General features: G+C 43.7%; 1 protein-coding gene across 1 annotated transcript in view; it reads right to left on the reverse strand.

The window, feature by feature from the left end:
- Positions 1–18431, reverse strand: part of ARHGAP20 (Rho GTPase activating protein 20) — a 109863-nt gene that overhangs the window by 49626 nt on the left and 41806 nt on the right. Inside the window, exon 3 of the mRNA XM_074982017.1 lies at positions 6827–6997. Within this exon, the coding sequence (XP_074838118.1) occupies positions 6827–6997 (171 nt within the window). The remainder of the gene's footprint in view (positions 1–6826; positions 6998–18431) is intronic.

Raw genomic sequence — 18431 nt, forward strand, 5'->3', positions numbered from 1 at the left:
AGAACAGTAACTAAATGTGTGTGTTGAGGGGGAAATCTTCTCTCAAAACATCCCACCCAACACATCTGCGAACAAGCATTAGAAATCTTTGTTAAAAAGAGAAAGACACAAACTGCATTAATGTGTCTATCAGTAAGTGTTGGCACCAGGCAACATACGTTTAAGGTAAGGAATTCGCTATCAACACAATGAACGCATGCACCCAAAAATGTCAGTTTGGTGATCAAGACTCTTTCAAATTGCTAACTAGTGCATTCACTTCATCCTATTCTCCATATATCTAGATTCTCAAACACTCTCCTTTTACAAGGCTGCCGTAAGAGAAAGACCTGTGACTATCACCTGCAGAGCTACACTTGATGAACAGGAGTAAACATGGGTTAAATCCTCATGTGGCAGCAGCAGAACAGGAGGATTTATTCATGTGTGCTAAAAGTTATATCACAGCTTCTGACTAAGCTTAAGACGTTGATATTTCAGTCTGGCAATAGTGAAAGTAGAGGAAAGGAACCGTTGTGTGGCCTCCTCAGAGATAGTTTTCTTCTGGAAAGCTGATTTTGTAGCTCTGTGAAGTATAGTCTGCCTGAAAATTGTTGCTGAGGAGTTTGCCTCACTTGGTAAGTGGACTACTATTTGCGACTGCAGCTCTTGCAGAAAACTGGGTCAACCTAAAGGGAGATCTGATTCTTCTCTGTGGCATCAAAAGCTTTCAGCAGGAAGAGTGACTGCTGGTGGAATCACAGCGAAATTCCGGGCCTCAGTTGAACTACGGGATGTTGACTGAGGGCTGCGAAACAGGATGCCTTCTGTGTTCAGGGGCTGCATGTGGGTTTGGTGACATTCTGCATCACATAAACACAACAAATACTTTCCAAGCTGATATATACACATTCTGAAAAACTGAATTTATCCACAACTCCAACAAGCCTTTCTACAGCTCTTCCCTGTTGAGTGGGGCATCAGTCACATTCTGAGCATCAATTTGTCTCTGTACATTCAGTATAGATGTAAGAAAAAAAGCCAAAAAAGTTATCTAGAATTTCTTGAGATATACTAAATATTACTTGATCATCTGGGTTTAAAAAAATGTGTCATAAAGGTTGGATTTTTTTTTCCTCCCATAAGACAGAGAACAGCTTATTATTTGCAAAATTCTGTTTTCGGATCAGATTGTGCATTGCACACAATCTTATATTTGGGTTAAATGAGACAAAGAGCTCAAACTGCATCAACCAAGATGATAAAAATAAATCAGCAGCCTGATCAAGCATTAGGGTATTCCTCATTCTTAAGCCTTTGTTAGAGTCACAAAAAATACAAAGCATCCTTAACTGTCTCCTTCCCCTTTCCCAGGTCTTTCACTTAATGCTTTCTTTCCTACAGTCCCTGTCCTCACACACAGCTGTTACAGAGCGCTCCAGAAAACTAAGCTGGTGTCATAGGAGTGAGACAGTTCTGCATGAGTGATAGGAAACAAAACAAGGTAGTGATTTCTATTTGTGACACGGGGACCCTTCTACTTCCAGGCTAGCCACAGAGAACATACATGCCCAGATGCAAAGAAAAGCACACATCCCATAATGAAGCAAAGCAGCATTTTCTGTTTCTCTAACCTCTCCCTCCTTTATGTACCAAACCCTGTGCTCAGCTTCTTTAGAATCAATCTGGGGAAGAGAGGTGGGTGGAAAGAGAGTAAAAAGTGGGGAGCAAGCCGCTTAAACCAAAAGCGGATACAAACCTACAAGTAATCCTGAAGTTCTCAGTTTTGCCATTCTTAGTCACTATGGCTATGTCTACGCAAGCACCCTCTGCCAACACATGGCATTGTTGGCAGTATTACCTCAGCAAAACATCTGCTGACAGAGAACGGCCCCACGTTAAAGAGGCTCCCGCTCTGTCGACAGACAGCGTCTACACAGCACCCAGATCTGTCGACAGAGGGAGCCTGTTAACCCCAGAAGCATGGCGTGCACGGAGGGAAAGCCCTCCAGGTGCGGTGGCTGCTTGCACCCTTAAAGGTCGCCCCACCCGGCCACAGTCCCTGCGTGAGGCAAGACTGGCAGAGCCCTGCTGGACACAGCTAAGTGCCTACAGGGACCACAGCTGGATCTTGCAGAGCTCGCTGGTGACAACTGGCAGAGCAGCCTCCAACTGGTGCCTGGGACAAGGGGCAGCTGATGCTCCCACTGCCCCGATCCTCCTGGGGTCTTCCACTACTTCTGGGAGGACAACCCAGAGTTCCTCCAGGGGTGCGCACTGGAGGAAGGGGGCTGATACGAACAGCTCAGGATGGACCACAACCGGCAGGTGCACGCTGACAGCATGCACAGAAGGCCTTGTGGGAGGTGTTTGCCCATGGCCTCCTGTGATGGTTCCCAGGCCATCCTGGGGGGAGGGGGAAGGGGTCACTGTCTCACCATACCCCTCTCCCAGTGCACCCCCTTCCACCATCCCCATGGAGGGACACAGGGCTTGACAACAGAAACCTTTATACCAAAAATAGAGTTGTGCAATAAAAATACAACTGTTCCATACAGATGCCCTTCTGATTACAAACAGGGAGGGGAGCACCTGAACTGGGGGAGGGAGAATCACTCAGGGGCAGGGGTTGTGGGTCGTGACCCATGGTGGCTGCATGAGCCCCATACCCCAAGGGGGCTGGAACCCCAGGGAGGTAGGGAGCATGGGGAGCTGCCTCCAAACTGAACTATCACTGCTAGGCATAACAGGCCCTCTAATGATCACAAGGCAAGAGCCCCCTGCTACATCCTGCAGTCACATGCTTGTGTATCAAGTCAAATGCTTACACATGATACACCTAAGTAAACACCTCATGAGGAGGGATATGAGAAAATATAAGAGGAAACTAGAGTCTGTGAGCTGCACAGGCTAAAAGCTTGCACAGAATAATAAAAGGTGATAAACAATATCTGTTGATAATACTTACCATTTTTACTGTGTTTGTCATCTAAAAGATCACAAACCACTTGACCAAGTTCAGCAAACACTTTGTTATTTCGTAGTTGGCATGGCCCTCAGCACGACAGAATCTCTATTTTGTACAGTTTGGTCAACTGATGAACGCAAAGGTTCAAGGTCTAATTTTCCAAGATGCTTCAATAAAAATCCATAAATGACTTGTCCAAAGTCAAATGCAGAGACCCATTTGCTGACCATTGAACAGAATCCACATCCTATCCAATGGGCCATACAGCACATCTCCTTTCCCAACCTTATGAGGGACTAAACATCTCCTGCAAAGTACTGAGCACCTTCCGCTCTTGTAGGCTTCAGTGGGGGCAATGAGTACTCATCACCCCTCCAGGGAGGTGCTTATCACTTTACAGGAAAGCTGAGAGCCTGCTGGGGACCTTTTTCTTACAAAAAAAGCTTGGACCCATTTATTGATGATAAACATTTAATTATACATTAGATTCTTTTTCAGAGTGACAGATTTGGGCTGAGCCTGAACATACTTTGCAGATTGGGAGTACCTCTAAATATAGAGTAACACTTGTATAAAAAAAGACTAAGACATCTCAGACACATACAGCCACAAAAACTAGGTGAGCATTTAAAGAAGAATATGGATTAGCGATTTTATGGGACATAATTTTGCAGCTGAGTCAGATTTAAGAGGCTCCTCATTTCAGTTCAGTTTTTACTCTGGTGCACCACTGTCTTTAGTTCATATCAGCCATTAAGTCAATATTTATCACCATATAGTGGTACATGACACATCACAGTTTCTTTCATATGATACTTAGAATTAAGAAATAACTACAGTATCTCAGATGACACCGCATGCGTACCTTTTAGCATCTGACAACTTTTTCCAGTAGCGCCCATTAGCAATATAGGCTGATAGAACAACTTTACAGATTATACCACAATTGGTACCTCAGGACACACTGAGAAATATTCAAAACACTATCCTTATTGCAATCTGTAGCACTGAGTAACAATGGAAGGTAGCTTTTTTATTACCAGAGAAACGCTCTGTTTATTTCTTCTTTTTAAGGAATTATTTTGAGATACTCTAACTTGTGTCAAGAGTCACATAGGGCAACACACTTTTTTCAGCTTCCTCAGAAATGTTAGACTTTCCTCCACATTAAAATTAAGTGCTGTGTACTGAGTCATCAGTCTGTAAAGATCATGTAGGTGTCACAGCAACACAATTTTTCTACTGCTAAATAGTAGGATAGTTTAGGGGCAGGATAGCTCAGTGGCTTGAGCATGGGCCTGCTTTAACCTGGGATTGTGAGCTGAATCCTTGAGGGGGCCATTTAGGAATCTGGGGGCAAAGAGGTTGCTTTTTTTTTTTTTTTTTTTTTAAAAAAAAAAAAAGAATAAAATAAAATAAAATGATGGTGCTTGGTCCTGCCAAGAGGGCAGGGGACTGGACTCAATGACCTCCCAAGGTCCCTTCCAGTTTTATAAATATCATGTAGTAGTACGATACCGCTCAATAGGAGTTTATACACATACAGAACGGGAAGCGACTGTCTCAGAAGGAGTATGGCAGAAAGAGATCTAGGGGCTATAGCAGACCACAAGTTAAATACGAGTCAACAGAGCAGTGCTGTTGCAAAAACAGCAAACGTGATTCTGGGATGCATTAACAGTTGTGTTGTGAACAAGACACAAGAAGTCATTCTTCTGCTCTACTCTGTGCTGGTTAGGCCTCTGTTGGAGTATTGTTTCCAGTTCTGGGCGCTGCATTTCAAGAAAGATGTGGAGAAATTGGAAAGCATTCAGGAAAGAGCAACAAGAATGATCAAAGGTCTAGAGAACATGACCTATGAAGAAAGGCTGAAAGAATTGGGCTTGTTTAGTTTGGAAAAAAGAAGATTAAGGGGGGGGGGGGGGGCACATGATAGCGGTTTTCAGATATCTAAAAGGGTGTCATAAGGAGAAGGGAGAAAACTTGTTCTTCTTGGTCTCTGAGGATAGAGCAAGAAGCAATGGGCTTAAACTGCAGCAAGGGAGGTTTAGGTTGGACATTAGGAAAAAGTTCATAACTGTCAGGGTGGTCAAACACTAGAATAAATTGCCTAGCGAGGTTGTGGAATCTCCATCTCTGGAGATATTTAAGAACAGATTAGATAAATGTCTATCAGGGATGGTCTTGACAGTACTTGGTCCTGCCATGAGGACACGGGGCTTGACTCGATCACCTCTCAAGGTTCCTTCCAGTTCTAGCATTCTATGATTCTATGAATACATTGCTTATACAGCATCTAGCACAGTGGGAACCTGCTCTATGATTAGGGCTCCTTCAATGCAAATAATGTGTGGCAGGATCCAGCCCTGTGCATGTTCACCACTCGATGGATACTGAGATATACGTGAAATAAATTATCCCTCGTTGTGAAATAAAATATCCCTACAAAGTGAAGGAACTTGGCTAGGGGGTTTATGTTTACTATATGTGATTCAGACATGCATGGCTCAGATTTCTATGGAAAACATGGATTTATATGGGATCTGAAATAGCTACTTAGGTGAAAGTTGTGCTGCAACAAGCACAAGATTCACATTCAAACCACCCATCCTGCCCAGGGTAAGTACATGCTGTTTTACAGAGAATGAAGCTACATCAGGGCTTTTTCACATTTTCCATTAATGCATAAACAAATGAAATCACTCACAAGATTTGCCTTAAACCTCAACTGCCTCAGGAGACAAGAATGATAGACCCCTCTTGTACATTTGATTTAATTGTGGATGGAAGAGAGAACAATCTGAGCTCAACAAGTCTGATAACACATCAACAGCTTCAAAGGCTCCTCAATACTACCACCAATTTCTGCTTTGCAGAACTAGAAATAACATTTAGAAGATAATTCAAAGAGGACAGAAATGTAATATTTAATGTTTAAATATTCTACAGAAATTTTCTTCATCTGAAGGTATCAAATGACTTCCCAGACACACATTAAATCTTAAAACACCATGTGATGTAGGTACTGGTATTATACTTGTTTCTCAGATGAAGGAGTTGGGGTTCAACATGCTTAAATGACTTGTCAGTGTTCAGACAGCTTACTGAAGAGAGAGCTGGGAATGGAACTCTATGGCTACGTCTACACTAGCCCAAAACATGCAAACGGCCATTTCGAAGTTTAGTAATGAAGCACTGAAATACATATGCAGCGCCTCACTAGAATCCCAGCAGCTGCGGCACTTCGAAATTGACGCGGCTCGCCACTGCACAGCTCATCCAGACGGGTCTCCTTTTCAAAAGGACCCTGGCAACTTCGAAATCCCCTTATTCCTATCTGCTGTTAGGAAATCTGCTGTTAGGAATAAGGGGATTTCGAAGTTGCCAAGGTCCTTTCGAAAAGGAGTCCCATCTGGACGAGCTGTGCAGCGGGGAGCCGCGTCCATTTCGAAGTGCCGCGGCTGCTGGATTACTAATGAGGTGCTGACTATGTATTTCAGCGCTTCATTAGTAAACTTCAAAACGGGCATTTGCATGGCCATTTCGAAGTTTTCAACTAGTGTAGACATGGCCTATATGCTAAAAGACCACTTTACCTACTACACAACCACAAGGCAGTATTTTTAAAATACGCACCCATATTGAATTAACATACAGCTTTAGGATTCTTTTACCATGCTCTGGAATGGACTAAGTGACTTGGGAGTATTTTTAAAGGCACATAAGGGATTTGGGAGTTCAACTCCCATTGGCAGACTAAGAAGCTCTCATGAAATCCATGAGATTCATCACTGAACATAGCATTAAGGAAGTTAATCTGATGCTGTGCTGATGAGGGCCACTGCTTTGGAAGAGTATTCCCTTATGAATGGTACTTACTTGGACTTGGCAACAACAAGGATGTCTGTGAAGAGGAAAAGGTGCCGTTCCTGGGTCTGAAGGCCTGTCTTCAACTGCACATGGCCATCAAGTAGAAAAGATCTGTTGGGGCAGATCAAGGATTGCACAAGAGGACAGGCTTCTGGACTTATGGGGGAGAAGCAGCTTTCCCTGCAGTCGGAATAAAGAAAAGCATGTCAGCTAATCAGAGATAACAGAATGCTTGTCCTCAGGCACTGGGCAGGGATTCCTGCACCGACAAATGTTGTTTGGTTTTTCATCTAATTAATTCACAGATATTGAACTAAAATATAACAGGTACATTGTCACTTGCTTTGCATAGCTTAGCAACCTAACTCCAACTCAAAACCATTTGAGAACTAGCTTCTGTGCATCTTGTACAGTGCCAAGCACATGGGTGGTTCCTAGCAAATAAAGTAACACAATCCTCTGAACTCTGTATCAGACTTAACAAAATACAGCACTTACAAGTTACCATTAATTACATGTGCTACAGAGTAGGGAACAGCCGAGCACACACCTGTGCATAGGACCTTTGGTATGAGTTAGCAATTTTAGAAATGTATTCAGAGTCATGGTGACCAATACAGAAAAAAACAAACATACATACATATGTTACAATCAGGTCAGCATGCACTAGTGACTGACCTCACAGCTTTTCAAAGTACATATAGGACCTAAGTAATACAGAATTTGGCAGCTTGCCTTTAATAGTTTTATTAACTAAGTCTACATTATTTTCCCCTTGCACTTATCCATAATATCAATAGTTGATTGGTAGATCCTTATTTTGAAGATCCTACCATGTTAGAATTTTCTAACTGATTCAAGAAAGGTTAGAAAAGGTTAGTTCTTTACAAGCAAAGCTCCCTGTGCATTAGTAAAGCAAAGTTCCATTCCTGTAAGATGCTGAGCTTCTCTCGGAGACACTGAGCATCCCAATGAAGTCAGCATTGGTTAAGGATAGTCAGTACCATTCAGCAGGTTCTGAGCCTCTTGTAAGATATAATTCAAAATCTGCCACTCAATCCTTTTACCATTCCACAGAAAGCAAAGTACACGTGATGCACATAGGGCCTGATTTGTAGCAATACTGAGCACCTGCAGCTCCCAGTGGATTTCCACTGGCATTGAGGGTTCTCAGCACTTTTGAAAAATACATCCAAGGGTGTGTGGCCTTTTATTTTGCTCAGAATAAATGGGGCAGAGTGAGGCAGAATGGTTTTCTGCCTGAGCCTGTTCCTGCTCCTCTCAAAAGCGATGATGATGAACTCTTACTGACGTCAGTGGCAGAAGGCTGGCCCTTATAAGAGGATAGCCACAAATGTAGAGGAGATGCAAAAAGAAGATTGCAAGCAGAGTGTGTTCTTAACTAAGGTCACAGGCCTCCCTAGATCTCTCACACAATCTGGCTGCTTCTCTGTGTTTGTAACCCCTTGCCTGAACTTGGATTACTTGGAGGGGTCCAACAGGAATGCTGACTGTGGAAATCCTGACAGCTGGTGCTGAAAGGATAAGCACTTTGATCAGCCTACACGAGCATGACTCACTTTCACTGAACGGCAAGGAGGCAGTGAGGAGCTGCCAGGGAAAGTCCATATTTATCCTAGTTGTGGCTGAAAACCTACTTTTTCAAAAATCATTCCCTTGTTTCATTTGCTAGTTTCCTTCAACTTTCTACTTCCCTCGAGGCCGGGGGGGGAAAGAGGAGCAGGAGCTTTAAAAAGAACAATGCAAAAAGAAGGTTACTTGTTGTGCAAAGGGGGCCTAATCCTTCTTAAGCTGCAGGGCTGTTAAGAGATGTTAAGGTGTGAGAACAAAGAGGTCATATTAGTATAATGTAATGGGACAAGCTGAGGGAGGGTGCAGTGAACTACCTTCAGCCTCACCCTCTCCTCCCTTGACGGGGCCAGCCACAACATGGCTTGGGAATGCTGCTGACCCTGCTCCTTCCTAGTGCCCCATAGGCATTAACTACCCAAAAAGGACATGGCCTTATTCACCCTGAACTAGCCAGTTAGCTGGGCAGGCAGCGGGTGCAGGAAAATACCCTGACCCCTCACCCAGGGCTGTTCCAGCATGTGCTGCTCAGGAACCCCAGGATGCAACTGTATCTAAGCCAAAATCCCTTCTCTTGATCATAGCTGCAACACAGCACTTCTGCATCTTCTCCAGTAGGATCTGAGGCAGTCACAGGCACCTGGGAAGGGACCAATCTCCTTACATGCCAAAAACTTGGCACAGTCTTTCTGTATCCAGTACTCCCTCCAATCTCACCAGCACCAATGGGCTCTCCCCAGGAAGGACAGGGTGGCTGCATAGGTGCTGGATCTAGGGGATGCTGCCACATCCCTTTCTTGAAGTGGTTTCCAACATACAGACCATTTACAATTTGATTCAATGTCTCTCAGCACCTCCACAATACAAATAGTGGGCTACGACTCATTTGTGACCCCTGTATTGAGAACCTGTGTCCTAACACAGTATTGGGGCTCAGAAATTAAATGTATTTTTAACCAGTAGAAGTTATTACCTCAGACACAGATAGCACCCACAAGTTGTCACCTAAACAACCAAACACTAAGAGCTGTGATAGCCCAGGGTTTTCAGTCATCAGATATGAATACTGGGCTATGAACTCCATAAGGGGAGTTTCAGTACTTAGGGGAAGAACAACTATGGAAACAATTGAGAACTACTTCACTGACTCCTTCCCTTTGAAGTTCTCTGACTTGGTGACTCAGTATACTAAACACTTCTGGAGGTGTTATCAGGGACTCCAGGATATAAACTCACTCATCTAGTTGTTTAGCCCAGAAAATGAGGCAGAAAGGATTAATGCTTTGGTGAGGTATGGATCCTCCATCAGGGTGGATGCAATGCCTGAGATCTAGGACCTGTTGAGGACATAGGGTCCAGAGCTTGAGCTCTCATCTGAACCTGAATAGCTACATTAGAGCCCCGTAGCCAGAGATCCAAAAATGTATAATGACTGAACTGCATGTTTATGGGTAGTGTTGGCTGATCACCTATTGAGGTGGCCCTGGAAGATATGCCCTTTGTTTGGAGTTCCTGCTTCAGAGCCTATCAGTATCTGGCAATGGGTCAGAATTCAAGGAAAAAAATAACAGGATGCTGTTAGCTTCCACATGGCTTACTGTGGTACAACTGTGCCAACACTCATACATCCTCCTTACTCTTTCCTCTCCTTGGCACATTTCTGGACATAATTTCAAATCCCATTTGCATTTGGGCTGAATGAATTTGTAAGAGTACCAGCAGCAACCACACATACCAGCAATTAATCAAGAGCTGGCAGTGTTGTAAATTTGCTGCTCCAGTGACCAGTGCAGCGAATAAATTAAATGGCCCAAGAGAGAGTACTGGAAAACCAGAGCTGCGTCTTCGACAACTTGCCCACATTATGCCCACTGGATGGGTGCTGGTCACTGTGCCAACCATGGTGCGTGATAACATGGTTATTCGGGATGACGACCTGCTGGCCCCAGAAAATGGCAGGGAGGATTGACAGGAACCGTCACCAAGTGCCAAGTGGCTGGGTTCATGGTGCTTCTGTGGCCTAAACCATCACTCTCTCAGTGCAGCCAAGTTCAGTTCGGAAAAGTAACATTTTTGTCCTTGCTTTGCAGTTCCAGGAAAGCAAGTAAAGGAGGGTGACAGAGCTCAAGCAAAAAGAAGCGAGGAGCTGCTATCACAAATGGCTGCAAGACTGCAAGCTCCTGCTGCACCCACACCCTGGCCTGAGTCCTCTCTGTAGACACCCATTTTTGCAGTCCAGATACAGCTCTTACAACTCTATGGCCCAGTGGAGTATTCAATGGGGCCCTATGAGCTACAGGGCAAAGCACTTTTACACCCTTTCCCCCCTACCCACAGTGTAAAATGTGCGGTAATCCTGGACTGAAAGGAAGGAAATGTCAGTGCAGGGTCAGGGGAAATGAAGTAGTAGGTGGTTTCTATCTGGTACATGGTTTCACTGTTTGCATATGTTCATTGCACTTTCATTTTAAAAAAGGGTTTTGTTAATGCTGTTCTGGTCTGGTGATGACAGCTGGCCTACCTGGCAATGGGTTAATGTTGATAACTAAAACCTTTTATTTGCTCAAGGATGTTCATTGCTATCCCTACTTCACATCACATCACACAATGTGTATTTCAAATAATAAAAGAGAAAAAGACCTAACTGAGGTAACTAGGAATTAGAATGCAAACCTCATGTCACAGTACAGTTAGCTACATCAGTTCATACAATCATTTCCTTACATCGATCCACAAGGTGAGTCAACCCTCTTTCCCTCCCCCATCTGATAACTGGTCAGGTACATAAAGAACACTGCTTGCAATCAACCCCATATCACTTCCCAATCAACCACCTCCCCCTCCAAAAAGGGCATTCATAAATATGCTGTTCTTCCTATTCTACTGTCCGTGCATCCCAGCAGCTGCGAGCACAGAGCACTCTTGATTTTTGTTGCCTGGCTGCATTTAGTTACGACACATGCACTTCCTGGCTGAGGTTAGTAGTTCAGCAATCCATCCCTGCCCTCGGTCCATACTGGTGGAAAATGGCCCACCTCTGACTGCACAAAGATCGCAAAGGGCATGAGAAAAGCCACAGTAATGTGTACTGCATTGATGACCCTTGTATCCAAGCTGCTTTGTGTCCATCTCCGATGAGATTTCAATCTGCCCAAATTCGTTCAACAACCCCTCTATACCAACTGAGAGTGTAAGTGAACAGCCATATGCCAGGGTGCTTGATATCAGGGCATGATATCATAAACCAAGGCAAAAGGAGGTACTCTGGGTTCTCCAGAATAACAGTGGGGATAGCGAATCCATTTATGATGTCATTTGGTGAGAACAGTGCCCCAGCTTATCCATGAACGCAGACTCCTGATCAATGAAATATCCTGGCATCATAAACTTTTCCAGCGCAGCCCACACTAACATTCAGAAATTGTCCACCATGACTCATGGAGGGCTGAAAAAACAATGGAGTATCCTTTGTGGTTCATGCACTTGAGTTCCATGCAAAAGGCAAACTATGGGGACTAGAGTCCCATTAACAGCCCTGACACAGTTTGGAAACCCCATTCCCTCAAAGCCAACAATTACTTTAGGGATATATTTTGTTCACCTTTGGGTTAATCAAATACCTGCTCTTCTAAAAATCACAATATAGCATAGTAACAAAATTTCCATCATGCAGGTAAAAAGAGGAAGTTCTACTAGGTATTTCAATGCTGTTGCAGGATGGGCAGATTATATTTGGATCTAGTTTGAAGACATGAAAAAAAAAACCCTAAGGCTATTTATGTAAATGGAACCTGCCTCTTAAAAACCATGGCTCTTTTATCCAATCAGTGTTCCCACATGCTGTGCCACTACTTACCAGTGGCACCAAATAAAGATGTGACATTCTTTGAAAACTAAGAAAAAAAAATTAAAGACATTCGGACTTTTATTACTAGAAGTCACATTGATCAGCCACAGTGATGGAGTGGAAAAAACTCACCAGGACTGATTCAAATACCTTTTGGAAAGTAATTTTTGATCTATATAGTTGAACTGTTGCTGGTATGGGAGATAGATGAAACCAAAGTTTCACTCTACTGGCTTTTTTATGTCATTAAAACACACGGTTTAACTATCCTTGTAGGTCTATTTTTTTTTAAAAGGCATGGTGATTTCAGATCTGCAGTTTTTGGGCAATCAACTTGGTACACTTTGGAGCACTCACCTGTGAAAGTTAGATCTTCTTTCAAAAATCAAGAGTCATTTTTCACTGTAGGCACTATTATTTCCTCAACAGAACAACGGCTAAGAATTATTATTTTTAAAAGACCTTCCTTCATTTGTTTACAAATTCTTTTATGACTGGTTGCTTTTATTAGTACACTTTTTATAAAAAAAAAATGGAATAATAGTCATTTCTTTAGTAATTTATTTGGCAGACAAATTATGCATGCTGCAATATCCAGTTCAATTTTCTATAAAGATATCCTTAAAGGAGAACATTTAAACCTATTTTTCTTTGTGGAGCACCGCTTCTGTAATGCTATAGTTACAGTGCAGATGGCATTTCCATTCTGTCTATTGTCAGTTTCTTATTACTTTCTAAACAGACTATCTTTGGGGCAGAAATTCCCCAGGCATGTTCCTATCTAAGAGGTGAACTTTGATGCAAAGTTTGAAGAAAGTCCACAAAGCTGTTTTTGAATTATTCCAGGATGAAGTCAAATGACAGGGTGAAATCCTGGCCCTGCTGAAGATGGACATTGGCTTCAACACAGCCTGGATTTCACTCACTGTTTTTAAATGAATTAAAATATGTGCTTGTTCAGAGTAATTTTAAAGAGCTTTACAATCTAAGGTGTAGAGGCTACTCAAAGTCAACATGAAGAATCAACCAACTGTTGAAAGATACAATCACATTACACTCAGCATGAAAATAAACATCTCAGTGCCTACTTTATTAGGGCATCATCTTTACTTGGAAGCAGAAAAATATAACCAACCAATGATTCTGTACCCCACAGCAGCCATGAAGGTTTCCAAGCTAACCATGTCTTAACAAGGCAAGTATTGAAATGTTTATTTTCATTCTGAGTGCAACAATGATGTAGTTTTAAAAATGTATTCATGGGGAAACAGAAAAGCGTTGCTATCGTACTCTACAGAAACTCTTAACATATTAAGTAATAACTAAGGCCCTGATCCAGTGTTCCCACTAATTTTTTCCAACCCTGGGTGGAATAAATGTTATCTGCCCTAAGGCACATACAGATGTGCACCGTCAACAGAAACACCTGCTGCCCACAGTGAGTGGTGTGGGTGCTCTACCAATCAGCTTGGTGGCATCTGACTCTCATCAGCAGCCGCCCAAGAGCTCCACTTACAGGGAACTAACCCAAATTACATCAATGGGAGGCTTTCCCCTGACTTCACTGGAGTTTAATCTAAAGCACAGATCCAATCTAGAGAGTCTGTCTACCATGCTCTCCACAATAAGAGCACCATAGCTATTTGTGTCAGTTTTCCCAAACAGCTTAGACCACACAAATTTGCATAACTGTTATCTAATGAAATCATTTCTCCATTATATAACTAAACCTTTTTACAAAAGGTAAACAATTATTCCTGTTGAACCCATAGATAAGGAATCTCAGACACAGCTCTGTTAGGTGGTTTGCACAATGACAAAGAGTAAAGAATAGAGGCCACATTTCCTGATTCCCAGTCTTCTAGCCTAACTCGTGGGCAAACTGTCCACATTATTCCATGTTTCAGGAACAAACACGAACACTCCACTCTCCTTTACAGTGCTACTAGGATAGGGACTACTGAAGTTAATCCATCTCACAGCTCTACAAAATGTGCTTCTTACTGCCAGGATGTAGCAAAATGGGGATGGAGCCAGCGTTAGCCATTTGAAGAGAGATTGTCCCTCCAATGTAACTGATTCCTATTCACCAGGTCAAAGCACTGTATGGAAAAAAGGACTCTGGCTCAAGAGAACTGGTTCTCAGCTGCTGATGCTTCAATTTCTGCATTGTTTCCAATATTTAAAAAGTAGCTTTCTTAAAGACAAGTGTCCAAACATTTGGAAGTCTGGGATCTGCTAACACCAGCCACTGGCAGGGATGTGTGCGCTTTCTACTGACCTTTTACACACATATAGTGCTTTTCTAAACAAATATTAACTAGCTCTGTCACCACAATGACTATTTGTCCCTCCCACACAGATATTATGTATATTTTATAAACGAGAATGTCAGGCATGAGGATCAAGAGGCTTGACTGAGGGCAGTAAGTGTTAAAGCCAAGAGTAGAACCTCCGAGTTCCTTCCAATTCTATGCTTAGTTATGAAGAGTGTGATGATATGTGAGGGCAGCTGGCTAGAAGGGAGCTAGTAGCAGCCTTAGCATAGAAATGAATGCCCACTAGAATCATGAACTAGTCTGTAGTTTCTCTTTTCAGTCACCCAACGCCCGCCACAAAATTACAGCGACCTGCATCTTTCACAGTTCAGAGGCCGTCTCTGGGTGTTTGTGGGGATCCATTTATCTACCTTCAGAAAACCAAAGTTAGAAAAAACTTTCAGTCCAAACAATCAAGTTTCCATTTAGCAGGGGGGTCTCTCTGCCACACAAGCTCCTTGCACAGTCCCAGCACACCTAAAAGGTTTTTGCTAGTGTGATCAGCTGTGGCAAAGTTAGTCATATTGTTATTTGCCATCATTAGGCTTTATATTTAGAAACCCACGAAGGGAAAGAAGCAATTCAGACCTTTTAGGGCACCACTGTATCACTATAGTGTGGATATTTGCTATATCAACGGAAGGGAGTTTTCTTTCGGCCCTAGTAAAATGTTTCCCTTGAGAAGCAGTAATTAGGTCAACCAAAGACCCAGAAGTGCCTGTCCTGGGGTTTAGGTCAGTTTAACGGTATCTCGCGAGGTGTGGACTTAAGAGACAGGCAGAAATAATAACTACCTACAGATTAACGGTTATGTTTCCACAGCTGTTTCTATGTTGGAATAGCCCCCTTAGTATAGCCGCAGTGTACACCAATGGGAGGAGTTCTGCAAATGTAGGCACGTCACCTTCTTGAACATTACCTATGCATAGGGTGATCCTCTGTCCTGTTTTGGGTGGGATGGTCCTGTATTTGGAATGCCAAAAAGGTGTCCCAACTTTTATTTTTTTAAAATGGACTCGTTGTCCTGTATTTGACCCTCACCCCCACCCTCAGGGAGGCAGGGGGAGCATGAGCAGCTGCCGCTTCCCCAGGGCTCCCAGGGAGGCTGGCAGCTGCGGCTTCCCTGGGGCTCCAGAGGCATGCTGGCGCACTTTTCCAGGGCTCCCGGGGAGCGCAGGCAGCTGCCACCTCCTTGCTGGCATCCTGGGGCTTGAAGGAGCCATCCCTCCCCGCCATATCTCCCTGTCCCGTATTTGAGAAAGGGAGATATGGTCGCCCTATCTATGCCAGAAGTCTTCTTCCACTTGCATAGCTGCATTGACAGTGGGGGATTTTGTGGCACAGCTGTGTGGGCTAAGGGGTATATTTTTTATACCTCTGACAGACATACCTATGCAAGTGTAAGTTTTAAGTGTAGGCCAGACCTGCTGGACATCTATTAAAGTCTGCTATCAGGAATTTCCCACCCATTGCCAGTATCAGGTCACCTATGTAATGAGACATCAGGTAATGTTTTTTATCATATTTGTTGCCTAACTCTGCTCAGCCCTGCTCAGAAGCTTGGTGGTGTTTCAAATGAAAAAATAATTGGAAGGAATGTCTTTAATTTTCCTTTGTTTACAAAGAATGTCACACCTTTATTTGGTGCTACTCATAAGCATGTGGAAACACTTAATAGGTTAAAAAAATTGCCGTGAAGCAGGTCACATTTGGATAAATGGCTTGGGTTTTTTCATGTCTTCAAACTAGAAGCAAAGATCATCTGCCTGACCTGCAGCAGCGTTGAAACACCTAATAAAACTTCCTCTGTGGGAAGCAAAGCAGCACGAACAAAGCAAAAGATATTGCTTACTGAATATCATTAGTATTTTGAAACCATAAAACATTTCCCAGTGTGAAAGAGGGAAGTGGTGGAGTAAGACAAAGGAGGGATGAGAGAGGGAGAAACATCTGCTCTTCCTCCTTTCATATGTGGAGGGAGGAAGGGGAAGAAAATAAACAAAACCAAACCAAATTTTCTATTTGAATCTAAACAAACGTTTTCCTTACATTGAAAAAGCCACTTAAAGAGCACTGTGACAACATCCCAGTCAACTCTCGCGCAATTTAAACCTTGTGGGACCCTCCACTTGCTCTACTAACAATGCCATTTTTCTCATTAATCAATCACTTTAACCAATAAAACATGCACAGTCCACAAGCTCAACTGCTGGACTCCCAGCTGGGCCCCACTCCTAGTCTGGGCCTATACTACAAGACAAATTCGAATTTCAAGGCTTTAGCTCGATATTAAAACGTGACTGTCTTCACACATAATACTGTTAACTCGATTTATTGAGCCATAATGCTGATTACAGTATATCCATATGACGGGACAAATAGAGCATCTAACCCAAATTTAAAATCTCAAATCAAGGCTAGCGTGGAAGCACCATGTCCTTAATTCGAATGTTAGCCTCCAGAAGTGTCCCATATGTACCCCACAAAGCTACGTGGTGACTTTCCAACTATGGCCACTTCATCGTGCACTGCTGTCAGGTGTGCAGGAAGAAGGTCAAAGTAAGCCTAGGAAGTCTGGATTGAATTTGAATTGGAATTTAGCAGCCCGGCCCTGCAAATAAAAAGGGTGTCCATTATGAAAAAATCCCTTTGTCCGTTACATTGCACCGCATCAGTAGCCATCACGCCGCATTGGCAGTCATCACACTGCATCAGTCCCAATTTTTGGTAGCCTTGTACTGCAATCAGGAGCACTCAGGGTAGTGATCCAATTAGCACTTCTCAGGCTTCCAAGAGAGCCCCACCTTGGACCCACCAGGAAATTCTGGATCTCATTGATATTTGGGGAGACCTACTGGTGGCAAAGAGACTTCAGGTGGCCAAGCGAAACGCGGCCATCTATAATCAGATGACCTGCAAGACGGCAGCCCAGGGTTACTCCTTGGACTCTATGCCATGCTGGGCGAAGCCTAAAGAACTCCGTAAGGCCTATCAAAAAACCCAGGAAGCTGACCTGCCGCTATTATCAACAGCGGCACGTGCTTATGGGGAACGACCCCACCAGAGAGCCTGGACTGAATTACAATACTTGTGGAGGCCCTGGTATGGATTCCAGGGTGAGCAGCACGGGCCAGAGGAAGAGGGCAATGGAGAGAAAGAAAGGAGCCATAAGCAGGGGACAGAGGAAGTTGTTCTGGACAGCCCAGAGCTCTTCACCACAGACCTGGAACCAGTCCTCTCCATGGCGGGCCCCTCCACACCTGTCCCCAAGCCCCCTGGAGCAAGTGGTTCAGGTGAGTCTTTATTCTGCATGCTAGAAGTGGGTTGGGGGTGGGTATAGCTATAGGGTTTTGCAAAGGTACAGGTTTGCCAGCTTTGCTTCTGCGCCCCTCAGAACAGTGTGTAAATGTTTCTTGGGCTGGAGCACTTCTCCTTTTTGGAGATCTCCTCAAAAGTCTTATCCAGGCACTCTTGTATTTTTTCCACGAGAGTCTTGGTCAGGCCTGACTTATTGGGGCTTCCACGGTAGCAGACCTTGCCATGCCAGGCAACCAGGTAATGATCTGGTCTTACGGCACCACGCACAATTTTAGCAAAATTTTCCAGGCTTTTGGTCACACAGCAGGAGTAACCGCTCTCTCTCTATAGCCGTGTCTACACGTGCATGCTACTTCGAAATAGAGGCACTAACTTCAAAATAGTGCCCGTCATGGCTACACGTTGGGCGCTATTTCGATGTTAACATCGACGTTAGGCGGCGAGACGTTGAAGCTGCTAACCCCATGAGGGGATGGGAATAGCGCCCTACTTCGAAGTTGAACGTCGAAGTAGGGCACATGGAGACGATCCGCGTCCCGCA

This window comes from Carettochelys insculpta, chromosome 1 (genome assembly GCF_033958435.1).
Source record: "Carettochelys insculpta isolate YL-2023 chromosome 1, ASM3395843v1, whole genome shotgun sequence".
Classification (NCBI taxonomy): domain Eukaryota; kingdom Metazoa; phylum Chordata; order Testudines; family Carettochelyidae; genus Carettochelys; species Carettochelys insculpta.